The following is a 20,430-nucleotide window of genomic DNA, read 5'->3' as shown; positions in this document are numbered from 1 at the left end:
TACTCCCTCTTAATGCTCTCGGCTCTTTGGTGAATCTCACTGACTCTGTTATAAAAAAAGTTCCTGCAAATATCAAATATTTAGGTATTTCTTTTTATTCTGACCCTCATTTAACAGTTGCTACTGCTGAAACCCATATTATCCAAGGGATTAAAGATCTTACTATTCATTGGTCGCCCCTCCACCTTACCTGGTGGGGAAGATTGGATTCTATTAAAATGGTGATTGCCCCTAAAATTACTTATGTTCTCTCGATGATTCCCATTTTTTTCTCTTGCGCTTTCTATAAGCAGATTGATCGGATACTCTCCTCCTTTCTATGGCGGAATAAGACTCCTCGGATTGCTTTGGCCAAACTTAAACTTGTTAAAGCGGAAGGAGGGGTGAGTTTCCCTAATTTTTTTGCATACCATCAAGCTTTCATGCTTCAACAGGCCCACCACCATTTTTTTCCTACCACCCAATTGGGAGGCAGGCCCAGATGGTTAGATCTGGAATGTTCCCTATTGTCTCCTTTTCCACTTACATATCTTCCTGGGATGCAACTATCTAAGCAGTTTGCGACTAACCCTATACTTCGCTCCTTACATAAGGCATACTCCCTTTTTGACTCAACCCGCCCTAAACATATGTGTTCTTGGACTTCCTCTAACATGACCCCTATATGGCGAAACTCGAACTTGACCTGTGATAATCACCCTCTCAGCTGGCCGTTATGGCAGACTAAAGGCATTTGGTTCTTAGCCTCCATACTGGAAGATGCTAAGTTGTGCTCATTTGCTCAGCTTAGGGAGAGATACGGGTTACCATCTTCCCAATTCTTCGCATGGCTTCAATTACGTAACGTTATTGCTGCCTCCACATACTCCTCCATATCGCTCACTGACTCTCCCTATCTAGTACAGGTCTACCAGGAACATGGCCCTAAGGGACATTTAGCATCAAAACTATATAAGATACTAGTTTCTGCAGAGCCTACTGTTCTTCGAAATGGGCTTTACTCTATTTGGGCCAAAGAGATTGACACCCCTATTAGTCTAGCAGTATGGAAGCATCTCTGGACTGTCACCACCCGTATTACGTTATCTTCCAGCTTGACTCAGTCTTCCTTTTTCCTGCTACATAGAGCCCTATGGACGCCTTGGCGCCTACATAGGGCTGGCCTTCTACCTACGCATAACTGCTGGTCTTGTTCCGCCCCCCGAGCGACTCTTGAACATATGCTTTTTTCATGTCCCTATGTACACACATTTTGGCTTCAAGTTTGGTCTACGATTACTTCCATTCTTTCCCTCTCACATCCACTCACCTATGCTATGCTGTTCTTTCGAGGCTCAAATCCCTCCGTTTCCTTATCTCTGCCTCATAGAAAATTATTGGATTTCTTATTTACCATTGCTATTCATACCATACTGTCTAACTGGAAACGCAGTGATTTACTATCGCAGGTCTGGTGGTGGAACTCTGTTTGTATGTATTACAAATATGAAAAAGCTATGGCTATTAAGTGTAATCGTCTCGCCTCATGGGCTCAGGTTTGGAAACCACTCGAAGAGTACATTACCTCTCTCCCCTGATAGCTTAATGCTTCTTTGGTTCTTCTTCCTTTTTCCTCTCGATTTTCCTTTCTTCTATTCTACCTAGTTTCTTTTTTTATCCCTCTTTTCTTTCCCTTTTCCTTTTTATGTTTCTCTTTCTTTACTTCCCTTCTTTCTCTTCTCTGCTCCTTTTTCTCTTTTCTCTTCACTTCTCTCTTAGTTCCTGGTAAGGTGATATTTCAGTAAGAATTACTCGATGTATGGATATATTGTTACTACTACTGTAGGATTGGCTTTATTTCTTTTCTTATTGGTTATTGTACTTTTTCTTTTCTCATACCCGACTATTTAAATGTATCATATAATGTCGGTGATTAGCCAGATTGTAGATTGGCTGATTTATGTTTACCCTTCTTACTGAAATTTCCTTTCTTTGTTTTTGTATCTTTTCAAAAATGTTCAATAAAAATGTTTAAACATAAAAAAAAAAAAAAGTTAATAAAGGCAACACAAGCAATGCTAGCAAGCGCAAATCTGAGACTCCACAAAATAGCCTCAAATAGTCCTGAAGTAATGAAAGCATTCTCTTCATACGATCGCGCCAAAGACTTGAAGAACTTAGACCTGAGAGTGGACATACCCCCTCTCCAACGAAGTCTTGGGTTAAGTTGGGATGTAAAGAAGGATGTCTTTACATTCCAAGTTTCAATCCGAGATAAACCATACACTCGCCGAGGTGTCTTAGCTACAGTCAACAGTCTGTATGATCCGCTGGGATTTGAAGCTCCAGTCACAATACAAGGAAGAGCCTTGTTAAGAGAACTCTCATCCAGCACTACCGAATGGGACGCCCCATTGCCACAAGCAAAGAAATTAGAATGGGAAAAATGGAAGAACTCCCTGAAAGTGCTCGAACAGCTCCACATACCACGTACATACGTTCCTATATCACTTAGTACACCCAGCCATAAAGAGATCTGCATTTTCTCCGATGCATCGGTCAAAGCCATAGCTGCGGTAGCCTTTTTGAGAGTAACAGATGCAAAAGGGACAGTACACGTGGGCTTCATCTTCGGCAAGGCATAATTAGCACCACAACCCGACCACACCATATCACGCCTAGAATTGTATGGAGCGGTGCTAGCAGTGGAAATAATGGAGCTGATAACAGCCGAGATAGACACGCAAATTGACGCTATTCACTTCTACACGGATAGCAAAGTAGTACTAGGTTACATTTACAACCAGACAAGAAGATTCCATGTGTATGTTAGCAACAGAGTTGAACGTATACGCAAATCAACGCACCCAGAACAATGGCATTATGTGCCCACCGATCAGAATCCAGCAGATCACGCGACAAGAAGTGTGCCAGCATCCCATTTAATGGAAACGATGTGGCTGTCGGGACCAGAATTTCTCCGAAAACCAGAACACAGGTCTCCCGAATGCTTATTCGATCTCGTAGACCCCGACGATGATTCGGAGATTCGCCCAGTCACAACTACTCTCCTCACCGGTATTGTTCCCAGGAGCGGTCTGGGAGCTCACCGTTTCCTGCGCTTTTCAAGCTGGACGACACTGAGAAGAGCGATGGCGCTTCTCATCCATATAGCACTGTCAAGACACCTACCAGCTGACGATAGGCGAAACACCTGTTGTCGATGGCACCTCTACACAGAATCCTTCTCGGTGAACGAGCTCATCCGAGCGGAGAACACCATCTTACGCTGTGTACAACGGGAAATGTACGCAGAAGAATGGAAACGCATCAGCAGAGGTGCGGGCTTGCCCAAAGACAGCCCCCTCCAAAAGTTAAATCCTTTCATTGAGAAAAACGGCCTGCTGCGAATTGGTGGCCGTCTCACCCAAGCAGAACTGGCCATGGGAGAGAAGAACCCCATCGTTGTTCCTGGTCAGCATCACATAGCTGTCCTGCTTGCACGACACTACCATGAAGTGGTACTCCTCATGCCACGTGAAGAAACCTGAACTTCGTGGACCATTGTCCACCCCAAAGACACTCTCTCTCTCTCTCTCTCTCTCTCTCTCTCTGTGTTGTCTGTCTTTCATTTCAGCCTGGTGAAACTCCTTGAGAAAGACATCATCCACCGCCTAGATGACTGGATGACCGAGACAACTATGAACTTCTCTGAACGTCGAGAAGATCCAGTTATATGTACTTTACATTGTTGTATTTTAATATGAAAATTGATGATGTGGTATCATGTGATACTAGACGGGGAGTGTTCTGTCCCCATTAAATGGGTACATATTGTGTTTCTGTAGTGCAGCTCACCTGTGTTTGCCACAGCCCCTTCCTTCCTAGTAATGTGACACCTTATGTAACCCAGCTCAGAAGTCTGAGAGCCCTGCTTTAAAAAGGGAGTATGCCTTTAACAAATGCCCCCTCCCTTCAGGTTCCCTCCTGAGTCAATGGGTCCAGGGCTTTCTGCTATTGGTTCACGCCCTTAGCTCAGCCTGAGGAGAATTTCTCCGTACTCATTACTATTACGGTGGTTTAGTTCCAGCCAAGCCAGCAGCAGACATACATGCCTGTAACCGGTATACAAGAACAGCTTTTTACGTTCTGCCCACTGCTTCATCAGAAGACTAATCAGCCTCAATCCCACATTCTCTTTCCCTGCGTCCCTCAAATCTACACCCTCCTTCCCCTGCCTTCTCCAGCTGCAAGGATCTCTGTCTGTGTCACAGAAGTTTGAAGCATCTCTTGTAAGTAGTTATGAATTAGCTTTACAATAAAGATTTTCAAACATAAGGATCTTTGTGTGAGGACTGATTAGGTGGAACGTTGGCTGCTTTGAATGAGGGAACTTAGAAGTTTCTGTGAAACAAAACAGTAACAAAGCTGTACAAAGGCTGTGCAGTTCACTACTGTACATGTGGTCTTTAAAATCATTCTTCATATGTGATATTTTTAGTTGTTTTAAATTGACAAAGATGAAGCCTGCTCTACCGAAGAGAGTGCAGTACCTAAAAGATTTATTTTTTTTCCCTCTTATTTTTGCTTTTTTGAACAGATTTGGTTAACAAATTCTGAATTTTTGTTTTGTTTAATTTTTGATTCAAATACTTTTTTTTTTGCTTTCTTTTGAAGGCCTACTTTTTGAGCGCAAATGTTTGATAACTGTTTACTATTTGTAGTTTTTCACTATATATTGTGTTTGTGTGTTATATGTTATGCATATTACATTGTGTACAGATGAAGAAAGCAGAGTTTGCCAAGAAAAATGACTGTTTTTTAACTATAGCTTGTGCAGTCAGTTCAGTGACATGGATGGTGTGTGTTGTGGTCTTCCATGTAGAGTCTGAATGAATAAGCACCTAGATCACTTGTCTCTTTGAATATTGTATGTTAACTTATAGTAAAACGGGAGATATAAATAAGTGATTGAACATTATACAGATATTAATAGTGTACATAAGGATTACTAGATACAAGAAATTGACATTTATCATAGTTTCTTTATTACTTAATTTTGAATTTTTGATCATCTTATATCCGGTATTAATCCATAAACACAAACTTCTGAGTTAAGGATAGAAGTGCAGAAGCTGTTCTTCAATGACAGCTTCGAGAGTGCAGTGCTGAGTAAACTGTACATATCATTTGTCAGTGACCCTATAACTCAGTAGAGGCAAACATCACACCCTTTTCAACAGAAGGACCCCTTCAACCTTTCATTTTATAGAGTGAGGTGCTTAGAAATTATGCATAAGCTCTGCCTTCATGTTTTCTTGCTCTGTAGGTGTAGTCTTACTTAGATATATTGCTTCGTAAAACAAATAAAAACCTGTCTGAAGTGTAATAACTGATTATCATGATGACATATTATGATACATAGGGGCGGATTTTAAAAGGCCCGCACGCTGGCGCGCCTAAAGCCCCAAGACGCGCGTAAGTCCCGGGGCTTTCAAAAAGGGGCGTGAGGGGGCGTGGTGTTTCGGGGGCGGGCCCGGGGGCGTGGCGCCGGCCCGGGGGCGTAGTTGAGGCCTCCGGACCAGCCCCCGGGACCAGAGGACGGAGCGGGGCTGCCGGTGACGTGCGCAAAGTTACGCCTGCTGAAAGATGGGGGCGGGGGGGTTAGATAGGGCCGGGGGGGTGGGTTAGGGAGGGCGAAGGAAAGTTCCCTCCGAGGCCGCTCCGAAATTGGAGCGGCCTCGGAGGGAACAGGCAGCGCGCGCTGGGCTCGGCTCGCGCAGTTTGCACAAATGTGCACCCCCTTGCGCGCGCCGACCCCGGATTTTATAAGATACGCGCGGCTACATGCGTATCTTATAAAATCCAGCGTACCTTTGTTCGCGCCTGGTGCACGAACAAAAGTACGTGATCATGCAAGTATTTAAAATCTACCCCATAGTTAATTAATATCTAGTTACTGTTATACTGGTATTTTGTGGATCCTTGGTTCAGCTGATCAATATGAATTGATCAGTTGATAGGCAGTTCAAAACAGGAAACAGTTCAGTTATAGATGAATTTAATATCACTTGTACACAAAGTTAAAACAGAACAGTCAGATGGGGTACAAATGATTAAAAACAAATCAAGAATCTGACTGCAGTCTTTAGTTGTCAAAGAAAAATACTTGCTTCAGAAAAAAAAGTATATTCATATATATATTATACTAATTACTAAAATATTTAACAAGCAAAACTCTTAAAATTCAGAGAATAACATATTAACTTGTATTCAAAATAATTGAATTAAAATAACAAAAGCAACAGACAAGGAGCACAAAAGAATACCAGCCTTACTCCATTGAAGTCTGTTGCCAAGGCAACCTGAACGCCACAACGAAGCTGTTTATATTCCTCAGCTGTTCCTCAGCTGTTAAAGCTAACAGCTGAGGGATATTTTCTGTCCCACGCTGAATCTCCCCACCAATCAGCACAGGAAACTGTCTAGTGCCTCAAAACCCCCTCGGCATGCGAGTACACGCGCAATGACGTCACTGACGCATGAGCATGTAAAAATAAACACAGGAATGAGGAAAGTCCCAGCAAAGGACTAATGTGTGCGCGTGCGCCCCGTGACATCACTGACGCCCGCGCACGTGCAAGGCCAGTGACGCCGGTCCCGGTCAAGCCGACTCCGAGACCGACGCGCCACAAGCCCCGAGGCAGCCAGACTAAACCCCCGAGAGAAGGAAAGAGGTAAAGAACCCCTAACAGTTACTTACGTGCAGATTCTACTATTTTGATCTCACATAGACACTCTGAATTGATGCAATTTTATTGGTCATTAGTTGCTTCTCTCTGTGTTTATGGTTTAGCAGAATATGCTATCTGCATGTCCATCTGGCACCCAGATAGTATTTTTTTTTCTTTTTAGAAAGATCTAGAGTAGATTTTTGAAAAACGGGGGTGGGTTTGGTTTTTTTTTTTTTTTTTTCACTTCTTGCACCACTAGTGGGTGGAGGGGTTAGGTATTACACTTAACTCTTGCAAATACCTAAAAAATAATTAGCAGGCTGTGCACGGCCAGTGTGGGATTCTCATGAGCAAGGAACAGCGACCATAATTCATATTGCAGGGTGGCGAGGCATCCAAATAACTGCACATGTGGAACTTTTGTTAAGCAGGCCATGGTGAGCACAATAAGCCTGACATTGAACAATCCAGGATAGGTGGCCTATACACTGATGAGCCAGGTGTCCCCTGAAGTCAGAGAGGCTAACCATATATACAACTACCAAAATGGAGATTGCAACGCATGACAGAAGATACTGACACCAATTGCCGTGGACGTTCCTGGCATCTCAAGAGATATGCTTTGTTAAGGATTTTAAATTGGGCAGACTTCTGTGTCAAACTCCAAGGGCACCTGAGCTTAGATGTGACTTAGGTATTCTTGATGAGTGAGCAATGGGCTAATGGAATTTCTTTCCCTCTTTAGTGAAAGTATTTTGTATGTTGCAGACTGAGTTATAGAATGTAGAACTGCTTAGAAGATTCCTGGAGAAAACCATAGAGAGAGATTAATACTAGTTGAAGAGAAAATAGTACATAGAAACTGATAGTATTAAAAGTTTGGACTTTTGGTGATTAAATAACTTGTGTATGATACTTCTCTTTTTTTTAGTATTTTTCTCTCATATTTTGGGGGATCAAATATAGTAGTTCTGGTTTTGTGTGTAATTTTGGCCTTTATGAGATAAATATTGTCATATAGTTAAAGCATAGGCCCACTGTACTCTTTGCTGCAGTTACTGGAGAAATTTAGTGGTAATATCTGATCATCTTTCCCAGAAAAGACCCAATATATGTGAAAAGTATGATCAGAAGTTAGTCAGAGAGATGATGGTAAAAGTTATGTTCTTAAAATAGTGAATAAGGATGTGAGAGGCAGACATTATTGTGCCACCACATAACTTGTTAGGGAATACTGCATATTTTTGCTAAAAAAAGATAACACTGTCACGCAGTATTGCATAAAGAAAATACATGCTTGTGGGATGTTGGGCAACTTTACCCCTTCCTTCCCCTTATTAGAAGTAGCCTGGAATACTCTACAGCTTCACCTTCCCTTCTTCCCCCAGTAGCCCTTCCTTTCTCTGACTTGAGGTCTGCAGGCTTCAAGGTCATGATAGTTACGGAGCACAAAATGGAGACATGACTTACTTAAAAACATAAGATCACTACTAGTAGATTAAGAGTTAAGCATAGCATATCTAATCCCACTCCTCCGAAATATGTTAGTGAATTTCCCGCAGTGTAGATGTGGTTACCGGTGTGTAAGAGGTTTCATTTGTTATTCAAGGAGTCACTATGTATAAACCTCAAGAGGGGGAAAATAGAAGAAAAAGGTAAACCTCTCCCCACTGGGTCTCCTGTATAATGGAAAAAGGGGTCCGGAACCCACACAGTAAGTCTCCCAGGGGTAGGGAAGGAAGGCAATATCCAATTAAATAAAATAAATTTTGTTATAATAATTAACAGATGAAATCACTTTAAGCAATGTAATCACTGCAGAAAGGATATATTTTTATTAAATAAAAAATGTTATTGAACTTTCTTTAAGTAATAATATAACACAACTTAATAAATATATTAGCTGTAAACTAATAAGAGCTCTCTTATATTTATTATAGTTTAAAAACTATTAGAACCGGTTCTGACTAAATATATATTGTCAGCTAGTCCTTTCCTGGTGTTGATGTGACCAATTGTAGTAATTTTGATCATGCATTGTGATGATACTGAATCTCATAGTATATTTGTTTTGTCTCCTGGTATTTCATTCTGCTATTGTCTAGACTTTAGTCTTATATCTTATTTTTGTTTACTGTTTCTCTTTATCTGTGTGTCTCTCTGCTATTTTTGTTGCATGTGATAGTCTTTCCTCTCCTCTCCTCTTTATCCACTGTAAGAATTAATGGTTGCACAACTAGCTAGTTTTGTGGTAGTTTTAGTGTTGCGTACTTATCTGTATTTTTCTGAGATAAATCTGGAATATGATTAATTGTGGTCCAGATGTTCTGTTCTTCATCCTCTCACCGCAGCTAGGGTTCAAATGATAGGGGGCGTCGTTAGCATATGCAGCTTGATTAACTGAGAGGCTTCATTGGCTTCTGTCTCAGGAATTTTCTGTACGTACTCAGGGATGATTTTATCCTAGCTTTACTTTAAATATAAAAATAGGACTCCAAGTTACTCTAACGTGATAAAGTCTTCCGCAATATATACTATAGTGTAAACTCAGTGTGGTCCAGGATGCTTGGTGACACTTTGGGGCTAACTAGGGCTTAAAAAAAAATTAAACTTCCCTACAGCACTAAAATGATGAAAGGAACTCTAGCTGGCAGCTACTGCTAGTATTGGCTCAGAACTCATACAGTTCCAGACACTATGGGCCTCATTTTCCAATATCGCAGCAGTAACGCATGAGGGGGCGTGTCCTATGCAAATAAGGCATTTGTCGTGCAGTGGGGAAACATCGCCGCACGCGATGTTTTCGCCATTCGCGGAACTGGAGTCACAAATTGCGAAAACATCGTGCACCGCGATGATTCATTGGTTGTGTTATCGCGGTGCACGATGTTGTCAGGAAAGTGTCCAGCCAGGAGTATCGCGGTCCACGATATTCCCAGCAGCCCGTTTCAGAGAGAGAGAGAGAGAGAGAGAGACAGACTTCCTATAATGCCTATGCCCTAGACAAGTATTTGTATCCCTATGGGAGGGCCACCTAGTAACTCGAGGTGGGGATTAGGTATGAGCGTCGGGGGTTGGGGGCCACTTTCGCATTCCACATGAGACGTACGGAAAGAACAGTGGTCTCTAGTGAAGATTTGCTGGCCGTCGGAGTGAGGAAACTCACTCCAAGAGGAGATTTGGGCAACGTTCTCTCCACCTAGCTTGTTGTTGCCCAGGTAGAGTGTCCATCAAGCTAGGTGGAGAGAACGTTGCCCAAATCTCCTCTCTCTCTCTCTCTCTCTCTCTCTCTCTCTCTCTCTCTCTCTCTCTCTCTCTCTGCAACAGGCTGTCTGGACATATCGTGGACCGCGATAACCCTTTACTGGCCCGTAACGCAAATCAAAGGGTTGTAGTTATTAGCCGCGCTAGCACTGCGGCTGTTTCGCCGCACACGATAACCTGGTTCCCGCTTTACATATGCTCCGCCCCCTGAATACCAAATTACTAATTTGCATTTGCAAATCGCGTTAACGGCTGTTAGCGCGAATTTATCGCACGCGGTAAACTGCTTGGAAAATGAGGCCCTATGACAGCGTTCAATCTCACTGTTAATGTAGAGACTCAGATAACATTTTCACAATATATGAATTCCACTGTGTCAGCTGTTATTGCTTATACAAGTGCAGCTTTACTATGTTGAGAGGCTTCTGCACTCTAGCGCTGCTGTTCTCCTGCACTGCATTCTTATGTTATGTATTGTGTCCTTTACCCACACCCACAACAGAGGTAAACTCTGTGTGACTTTTCTGGTAGGTTGTTCAGTATATGATAACTCCTTTCTGTCTCCAGGTAGATTTCTTTTACCAAAGTGATGGTTTTAGGATTTATACAATCACTGTTATTCTTGTTTTTTAAAATAACAGAGTTATAGCTTCACTTTTTATAAATGTCAACCCTGTTTTTCACTTCCAGGCTAACTGATTTACACTGTTTTATTCCACTCAGCAGATGGATTTTTTTTAAATCTACGACTGTAATATAAAAACAGTATCTTTCTCAAATACTATATTCCTTTCGGAGAAATTTTATCTGTCCTGGTCCTTCAGGATGGTATAAGGGCTTCAATATCTCAACAGATTTGAATCTGAAGGATTTCTCTTTTCTCTCTGAAAAATATGCTTGTCACTTTTTCAGACACTCCTTTTTAATTATCCACAACTCTTTATAAAACCAAATAAAAAAAATTCTGTGAACTTGGTAACTGTTTAAAAACTGTTCCTGCTCTATGCTTACCTTACTGGAATCACTAAAATTCCCAAATGTTCTTTAAAAACTTAATAGAAACTAGAGGGGTTGTTTATAAAAAGATAATGTTCAAACTCCTCCTAAAAGTCCTTACAGAACTATTTGTGATGATGTCAACATGTGCGGAAAGCGAAAACTGTAACTAGTTTTTCTTCACTGAGAGAGAACAACCATTGCCAGGGCTGAGAGAAAATTACGGTTGGCAGAGCTGAGAGGAGGAGACAGCTTGGGTGCTCCCTCACATTACAGCTGAAACCTGCCATAGTTAAATAAAAACATGCCTACACTGAGGAACGTGTAGGCATACTGTATGGTTTGAATGTGAAAATTGTGTGTGCGTATAGAAACTTGTAGAACTATTATTTTTTTTTTTACATAGAAAAATCCATTCACTTTTTAAGTCATAGGAACTTGTGTGTGTAAGTCTGTCAGACCCTTTGCAACCGCACTTTCCAGCATAGCTCACAAAATGGTGATATTAGCTCATTTACATAGACACAGAAATCCTGTCTCAGAATTCCAATCAGGAAATGGAGTCTGTTTAAGGGAAAATCAGAACCAATGGGGTCATTTATGAAAGGCTTATCGCATGCTGTATCGCAAATTAGGGGGAAGGGAGGAGTCGGGCCAGGGAGGGGGCGGAGTCAGCGGTGTCTTCACTGCCAGCGATAATGTTAGTAACATCGTCGGCAGTAGCGCGCCGAATAGCACCACCTTTCACGGTGCCAGACCACTACACCCCAAGGCAGATAAATATAAGCATGCTACTATATTTTCTTCACTGGAGCCATGACAGCTTCTTCACTGGAGCCATGACAGCTTCACACTCACAGCACAGCAATATTCTCTTCAGGAGCCCAGGTCATTTTTTTAAAGTATTTTTTATTTCATTGCCAACTCACTCTGTGTTCTTTCATTTAAAAAAAAAAAAATCCCATCCCCAACTTTATTTTTTCTCCAGGGGTTACATTCCCCCTAACTTAAAGTACATATTGCCCCCAACATGCCTCACTCCATCCTTTTTCACTTTCACATATATACAGGTAAGAGTCAGAGCAGTAGCAGTATAGTACATCTTAATCAACAGATGTTACACTCAGTGTTTTTCATATTCAAAACATGTATGCATACAGGAGCTAGTTCCCTCAAAGGATCATTAGTTTGACGAAACCTCAAAATCATTCCTTCTATGGCATCAGCTTAACTCCCCTCACAGAGAGGGTACAAAGTAACCAACTTCAATTCCATAATTAAAAATGTAAACAGTACCTAATACATTACATAAGTAAGAAGGTAGTTTTCTTCTCGTAGACCTAAGTGGTCTGACTGGTCTACTCACTGCTTCAGCAATTTCATCTGATCCCCCCTTCTTTATATTGCCTTGTTTCTAGTTCATTATCAGAGATCCCTATGCTATTTGTCCTGGGAGACCCCAAAGTGGACCCCGGACCCCCACTACAATCAGGTACTTCTACCCATATCCAAATTCCTTCAAGTTGGTTCTCTCCACTCTCAACCTGACTAGGGGTACTAATTTCGAGTTCTTCTTCAATATCTAAATTTTGCCCACTATCTGATTCTGGTGTCACGTCCTCAGGAAAATTAAATAGTAAAGTAGTTCATCAGAACCACATTCGCCTATCTATCACCTTTAGCCGATCTGATTTTGAGACACACACATTCTTTTAACAGTAGTGATTACTTGTTACCTGAAATATGACATCAGTGATTATACATATGCTGATTCATGGTTACAGAATGTGTTAGATTTAGGTGAAACAGAGGACAAAGACCAGAAGTCCCCCACCGTAGAGAACATACGCAGTAAGTTTTTCTTATCAATAGCTTGGCAATATTTCAGGAAAATGAATCAGAGATATCCCTTCTGAGCATGTGTAGTCCAAAAGGTATATAACCCCAGAACACAATAAGAACATATGAATTCCTGCTAGGAGCTACACAGGTTAGCCCGACAAGCTTGGCAGAGACCCAGAGTTCTCTGCATATTCCAGCCTTCCACAGGATAACCGCTTGATTACCAATATCAAGTTTTGGAAGGTACTTTTCAGGAAGATGGTAACCTTTGCTAGGCCTTTGTGTATAGTTGTACCCTATTAGTTGGGGAAATTAATCTTGCTTAATGTGCTGATATATTGTGCATATCTTAGATTTTCTCAAAAGCACCTGTTTTGTACATGTATTATACAGAAAAAGTATAGCTTTTCATTGTTTCATATAAGACATAGTGCATATTGTTACTTTTTTTGATCTGTCTGTGTCATACCACAGGGCAAAAACCCCATGCTAGCAGAACCCACTACAGTTGGCCACGACAACAATTCAATACAGTATTTATTTATTTATTTTTCATTTTTATATCTCAGCAACTCCCAGTTTAAAATCAAACATTTTAAACTGGTAGCAGCACTTAAATGTCAGTAGGCTTTTAGTACGGTATCTGGACCATTCATAACCGGTGCGCAAGACGAACCACTTGTTTGTTCTTCACGGTGGAAAGAAACAAAGCGAAGCGGCTTTGCAAGCTACCATAGAGGCCGATGCAAAAAAAGCGTGGAAAGCGGGCACTGAAAAGTCAGCGCCCACTTTCTTAATGTGCGCATGGCGCCCGCAAGTTGGGGGCGCCATGCTATATTGTAATTAGGGGGTCACGTTAGCAAGGAGGCGCTAGGGTCGCTTGTGCAACCTTAGCGCCTCCTTGCTAACTCGACCCCGCAGTTACCAGCGTTCTGCCAGTTATGAACACTGATGCCAAGCATATCCGTGTCGGTATTCAGTGCGGCCAGCTGAGTTTTTTTTTTGTTTTTTTTTAACTTTTAAATGCACTCAGCTATTACCTCCTGCTCCAGGCAGGCGTTATTAACTGAGTGATAAATGTGCGTCTGAAACGCACATTTATTTTTTTGCATTGGAGTGAATGAGTAATAGCCTCATTCACATGCATTTGCATGTAATGAGCGTTATCCCATTCATTCTGTGTCAGAAGCGCGTTAAATAGGCGCTAATCCCCCTATTGCATTAGGGGGTGGATTAGCGCCTATTTAACCCGCGTCCGACTGCGGGTTATACAGTGTGCTCGGCTGAGCGCACTGTATTGCATCGGCCCCAAAGCTCGCTGGATCAAGGAAGTGATCGTGGGAGCTTATGTAGAGGCAGGGAAGTCTTTACCCCTTCAAGTTAAAGCTCATTCCACTAGGGCCCAGGGAGCATCCTGGACAGAAGCTAAGCTACTGTTTCCCGTCTCATTCTATCGAGCAGTGATGTGGTCCTCCTTGCACACCTTCTCCAGGTTCTATCACCTGGAAGTCCAGGCCTGAGAGAATGCAGCCTTTGCGAGGGCGGTGCTAACTGGACTTACTGCAGCCTCCTGCCCCATTCGGGAGTAGCTTTTGTATATCCCATTGGTTCTGAGTCCTTCTGGCTACACACTAGGAAATGGAGAAATTATTTTCTTGATGATTTCATTTTCCTTAGTGTAGACAGATGGACTCAGCATCCTGCCCGTGGCTGCCCATGAACGGTACCAAGGAGTCGCCCATGAGGTAAATCTCAATTCCAAGAGGTTACGGGTAAGCTGTTGCCCTATCCCTAGATCAGGCCATCTATAATATTTCTGGGATTCAGCGTTTGTTTGGTTGAGTACAGTTACGGTCATCAGTTTTTGTATTCAAATGTTGTTCAAGTTTTTCAATAGTATGTCCACAATGGCTTTTGAAGTGAATACTGAATGGCTGAGGTCACTGCAGGGGTATATCTAAGGTGACGTCAGCTTTGAAACCTGACGCCGTCTCCATATGCTAGCAGAGGAGGACATAACCCATTAGTCCCGAGACCATCTGTCTACACTAAGGAAAATTAAATTATCAGGTAAGTAATTTCTCCATTTGATGAGTTGATGTCCACTGACATACTTCAGACAATTTCCCAGCCTTTGTCTAATTAACATTTCAGCTTGTGATTTACTATCTAAACCCACCCTCTGCTTAAGAAAACTGGTCTTTTCCCTTTTCCTTATCTCACAGAACAGAAAAGTAGCTTGAAACAATAAAGGTAAAAGGTCAGCTAGACAGAGGAAACCAGGACTTCTGTTAGAAGTCAGCAGAATTCAAAGTAAGAAATGGGAGAAAAACAAGATTACATGATTTTACCTACAAAAAATCACTAACTGCTAATGTTCAAAGAAAAAGGAATATGTAAAAATTAGGCCAAAAGGAATTACATGTATGCATTATAATTGACAACATTACCAGTTTTACCAAATATTCCACCAGTTCGCCCAGGTTTTCTACAGGTCATGGAGACCCTTCTGGTTCTTCAGCCTGAACGCCCCTCAATTTATCCAGACTTCTCATCTGGCCAATAGTACACAATAAACATGTCTAATATCACTTGTGCAAGATAATTAGCAGGTGTAAAATTCCACGAGTAAGTTGGCAAATCTATGTGCATGTCTTTTAAAATAGCAACTTATGCACATAAATGTTGGTCCTAGACCACTCCCTTTTTATATGCATATATTTGTGTGCAAAATCAAAAATACATTTGTATATTTGATGATTACAAAATAGCATGTATGTGGGTGTAGCATGTATGTGTATGAGAAAAACTGCCCTCTTTGGTACTAAATTAATGTCCTTGGTGATTGTGATATGAGGATACCGTAGTTCTAGATTAAGGATAACATAAAGGCTGTGATGGAGAAAGAAGGTAATGTAAAATGAAAGGCAAGAAGGCAGGCAAGTTAGAGGCGATGGGGAACATCTTACTTACAAAGAAGTAAAAAATCTTAATCACAGGTAAATTATGAAATGCAGGCTCTCTAAATGAATCAAAAAGCAATGCACACTCAAGTGTCACTGGCCTGTAAATGGCAGCTGAGGTTAGAGGATCAAATAAATTACATAAGAAAACGGAATTTGGTAGAGCAATGTTTGAATATGGCAATGTGTACTCTATATAAGAGTGTCTGTAAGTGGAAGTTAAGTCAAATATTTTGAATGCGTAATTTATGTTTCTGTTTAGCTGTTTATCTACGAAGCAAAGCTGTCAAACTTCCCAAGTACATAAGCTCTGTCAAGACTTCTACAAAAGAAACCTCTTTACCTGCTAAATTTGACTGGAGGGACAAGAACTTTGTGGCACCAGTGAGAAATCAGCTGTCAGTAAGTTCAAAGTCTTCTTACCAGACTTTTGTCATGACCAGAAAAGAAATATTTGCTGGTTTTTATTTTGGTCTATGAATGCATAGGTACATTTTTAGCCTCTTTTGGTTCATAGTGCTTTTGCTGATAGTAGCAAATTTGTAAATTTGCACAAGCACTTAGTTTAATTTTTTATAAACTTTAAAGTACTCATCACAGATATGAAATCACTTATGTTTGGTTAGAGAGGTATTATTATACTTACTTCAGCTTTAAGTTAATAGATACCCGATTTATTTATAATCATTGCTCTCTTTTTGTATTTTTTTTATGTCCATTTTCTTGGGCATTAAAAATACTCCAAGGAAATAAATAGTTAAAAGATACTTATCTTAAAGTTCTTTGTAATGCACCAAACTTAGTAGCCTTTAAAGTATATAACGCAGACAGCCAAAGAGCCCGACACGATTCGTGTTTTGAAAGAGTCTTCCTTTTTCAGGGGCTAAGAGTGTGGTGAATATTGTAGCAATATATCTGAAAATACGAAAACATAAGACATAAAAACTCCTTTATAGTGACAAGTTGTAATAGATCGTAAATACTACATACATGTCTATGCTATAGAGTCCAGAATCTCCCAAAATTTGCCAATCGACAGAAAGGACAATGTCTGTGTCCTGAAACTGGATCTGCCATCTTGGAAACATACATTGATATCATTGAAACGGATAGGAACCGACCAATGAAAAGTGGGGAAGTAGCTATGTTGTCCACTCCACGGAGGTTATTAGCTGCTGCTGCTGCCGTTGCTTCCAACAATAAAGGGAAGTAACTAATTTTATTCTGCACTTAAAAATTTAAAAAATAGAAAAAAGGAAATATTTTCTTGTGACAGTAATGGACCAGTGATTAAAGATGACCCAGGCATTTCATGCTGAAAGTCTTATTGCACATATGGGTGTCACAAAGGTCCCATTGCAGCTCTTTGTTTGGAGTCTCACTATGATAAAGCTCTGTTGATATGAGCTTTGTTTAAAACAAGGCTGAATGCTGTGTATGGATATTGAATACTTTGTGGTTGCATTCATTGTGTTTGATTCTTTTTCTACTTTCTGGTATTTTAGTGCCCAGACTATGAGCATTTGTGATCAGCTTTCCAACTTTTCTCCCTAGGACTGCTGCTCTTCCTAGTCCTCTTTTCTGCTATTTTGATCTGTTTGACTATTGTTTTCTCTTCCCAATTCCTATATTGCTTGGGGGTGATATGGTGATTTTTTAGTTACATCCTGCCACCCCCACCCTCTAGTTAATATATAATCTGAATTTCTCACTTAGCATCTTCTGTCTGGCCAAGGACAAATGTACACTATGCTCGTGCAATACCTCTGTCTAATGTCTAAACTGTAACAACATTCCAGAGGAAACTAGGCAATGTAGAATGCCAAAGAAATTTTTTATTGTATATACAACATTATCAATGCATATGTCTGCATCCGAGCTTTATATGGGACTCTTATGCATATATGATTGATTAAAATCCAACCAATACAAACATATCTTAACTGTTAAACCTACACACATACAACATTCACACCATTCATTCATAAAATCCTCAATACATATGTATTCATATAAATTTATACATACATTTTCAACAAACAATGTTCACCAGAAAACCCACTGACATGATTTACAATACTCTGATGAGATTTCTCGTTTCGCCTGCGTTGTCAGGCTTCCTCAGGGAAACTCAATAAATTAAACTCTGTGGGGCAGATTTTTAAAAAGTACGCTGGATTTTATAAGATGCGCGCGTAGCCGCGCATATCTTATAAAATCCGGGGTTGGCGCGCGCAAGGGGGTGCACATTTGTGCAACCTGCGCGCGGCGAGCCCAGCACGCGCTGCCTGTTCCCTCCGAGGCCGCTCCGATTTCGGAGCAGCCTCGGAGGGAACAGGGCCTCGACCACGCCCCCAGGCCGGTGCCACGCCCCTGGGCCCGCCCCCGAAACCTTTGCCCTCACTATGTCATAGGGGCCGACGTCGCCCGTATGACATAGTGAGGGCAAAGATAGCGCCGGCGCCATTTTGAATATTGGCAATACGGCCCGCGTGCAGGAGGTCACTCCCGGACCCCCGCTGGACTTTTGGCAAGTCTTGTGGGGGTCAGGAGGCCCCCCCAAGCTGGCCAAAAGTCCCTGGGGGTCCAGCGGGGGTCCGGGAGCGATCTCCTGCACTCGAGACGTCGGGTGCCAGGAACCAAAATGGCGCCGGCGCTACCTTTGCCCTGTCACATGATAAGGGCAAAGGGCCACCGGTGCCATTTCTATTAACGCAGCCGTGGCCAGAAAGCGGGAGATCGCGCCGGGGACCCCCCCCCCCCCACTGGACCCCAGGTAATTTAAAACATTTTGGGGGGGTTCGGGAGGGTGGGGGATTTGTTTTAAAGGGTTGGGTGGGTTTTAGGGTTGTTTTGGTGTGCCGGTTTTCCCGCCCTCTCCCGATTTACGATTTTTTGCGATAAATCAGGGGAATTGCTATTGTATCGCGGCTCTAAGGATTTTTGACAATTTAAAATATATCTGACGATTGTTTTAAATCGTCAAAAAACGATTCACGTCCCTACTGACTATTAAAAGCACAAACACACTAAATAATATTCCCAAATAGTTAACTTTGTCTTTTTTAAAAGTATTGGGGCAATGTCCCAAGCAAAAACTTACTGATTCCTTTCAGCCACCAGCAAGGTGATCCTCTCCTCTCAGTGCTCCCACTGGAATAATGCATTAAATGGGTTTACTCAGTGGCAGCCTTCTGCTCTCCAGGTCAGCTGCAGCTGTGGATGCATAGGGAAAGGAATCATAGTCATTGTGCAATGGTAACACACAAAGGCTGGATTTAAGGCCCAGTATTGCAGGGTTCCAGAAGGAGCCATAGTGCATAGCCTCTGGTCTAGGACTGTTGCTGCATATATTTTTTTCTTAACTACAGTAAGTTGGGAGGGGATTTAAAATTTGGAAAAAATTCCTATATAGTTGCAAATGAATACTTATGCTACCAGATTCTGGCACTGGTTCTGTTTGAGCTGGAAGTAGAAAAGAGGAAATTACTGGATCCAAAAAAATGTAAAAAGAATACTATAACTACTATTCATCTTCTTGGAGATTAATTTTGCTTTCATGTTAGTTAATGAAGAATTTTGTATATGTGCATGTGTGAAAGCAGGTGAAACAGTTGCACCTTCTCATCGCAGTAACTAGTAGGCTTGGTCTTGCAGCAGATAAGAGCACTGAAATTTAGCTAGAAAGGATGGGAACTAGTGGTGGAATTGAGCTCTTAAGTGAGGTTAGAGAGTAGGCAGTGCAAAATGGAAGGGGAGACCTAAGTCAGTATTGGTGGAAGGGGCAAGCAGGAATGAGTGGAGTTTCATGCTGCCTGGAATCAGAGAACACCCCCTCAGGAGCAGTGCAGGACCACAGGGCTAGGCTAGGGTTTTATCTTCTGCTTAGCCATCCCCCTCCCCCACAGATTGAGCCCTTGGATTCTGAGGCCAGTAAGGCTTGGCTTTGTTGGTTGAACATAGTTGCAAGCAAGAACAGGCTGGGCAGACTACACAGGGCTAGACACAGACTCAGCCTGGGGACTGGATACAGGCTGAGCTGAACCAGGGACAAGGGCAAGCACTGGGAAATGGACAAGGAACTGGGCAGGGTGGCTCAAGACAGAACAATGACTAGACAAGGACTAGACTAGAGAAAGACAGGTCGGGACTAGACAAAGACAGGCAAAAATGAACAAGGAAGCCCAAAAGGTAAAGGGCTAGTTAGAAGAAACTAGCAGGCCCAGAGGTCTTAAGGAGGCCAGAGAACAAGGAAAAGAGGCCCAGGAGGCCAAGAGAGCCACAAAACAGGGCACAAGACAGCGAGGCCTGGCTAGGCTGTAAGGCAAGACAGAGTAGCATGAAGGTGGCCAGGTCAGGGAGCTGAGGTGACTTGATGAAGAAGCACTGAGTTACTGACAACGTTGGGTTAAATGGGACTAGAGCTTGGGTGTGATGTGAACATTAAGGAGATACTTGGCAAGACTTGATGGGGTCACCTGGTGGAACCGAGCTGAACCTTGGCATGGAGAGACTGTGAAACAGGTAAAACTGTGACAAGACCCCCTCCTCTTGAGTCCCATTTGCCATAGGGGTTACGACCAGCAGGTATTTGATTTGCTTTTGATGGCAGACAGTGGAGTCCAGAGTTTCCTAGAAACCAAAGGATCTGG

General features: G+C 42.0%; 1 protein-coding gene across 3 annotated transcripts in view; it reads left to right on the top strand.

Annotated features, from left to right (window-relative positions):
* The window catches only part of CTSO (cathepsin O), a 106,347-nt gene that overhangs the window by 23,059 nt on the left and 62,858 nt on the right, over positions 1–20,430 (top strand). For all 3 annotated transcript variants that reach the window (XM_029614722.1, XM_029614557.1, XM_029614640.1), the window contains exon 3: positions 16,041–16,180. In XM_029614722.1, the coding sequence (XP_029470582.1) occupies positions 16,041–16,180 (140 nt within the window). The remainder of the gene's footprint in view (positions 1–16,040; positions 16,181–20,430) is intronic.

This window comes from Rhinatrema bivittatum, chromosome 1 (genome assembly GCF_901001135.1).
Source record: "Rhinatrema bivittatum chromosome 1, aRhiBiv1.1, whole genome shotgun sequence".
NCBI lineage: Eukaryota > Metazoa > Chordata > Amphibia > Gymnophiona > Rhinatrematidae > Rhinatrema > Rhinatrema bivittatum.
This window is presented reverse-complemented; position numbering and strand designations above follow the sequence as displayed.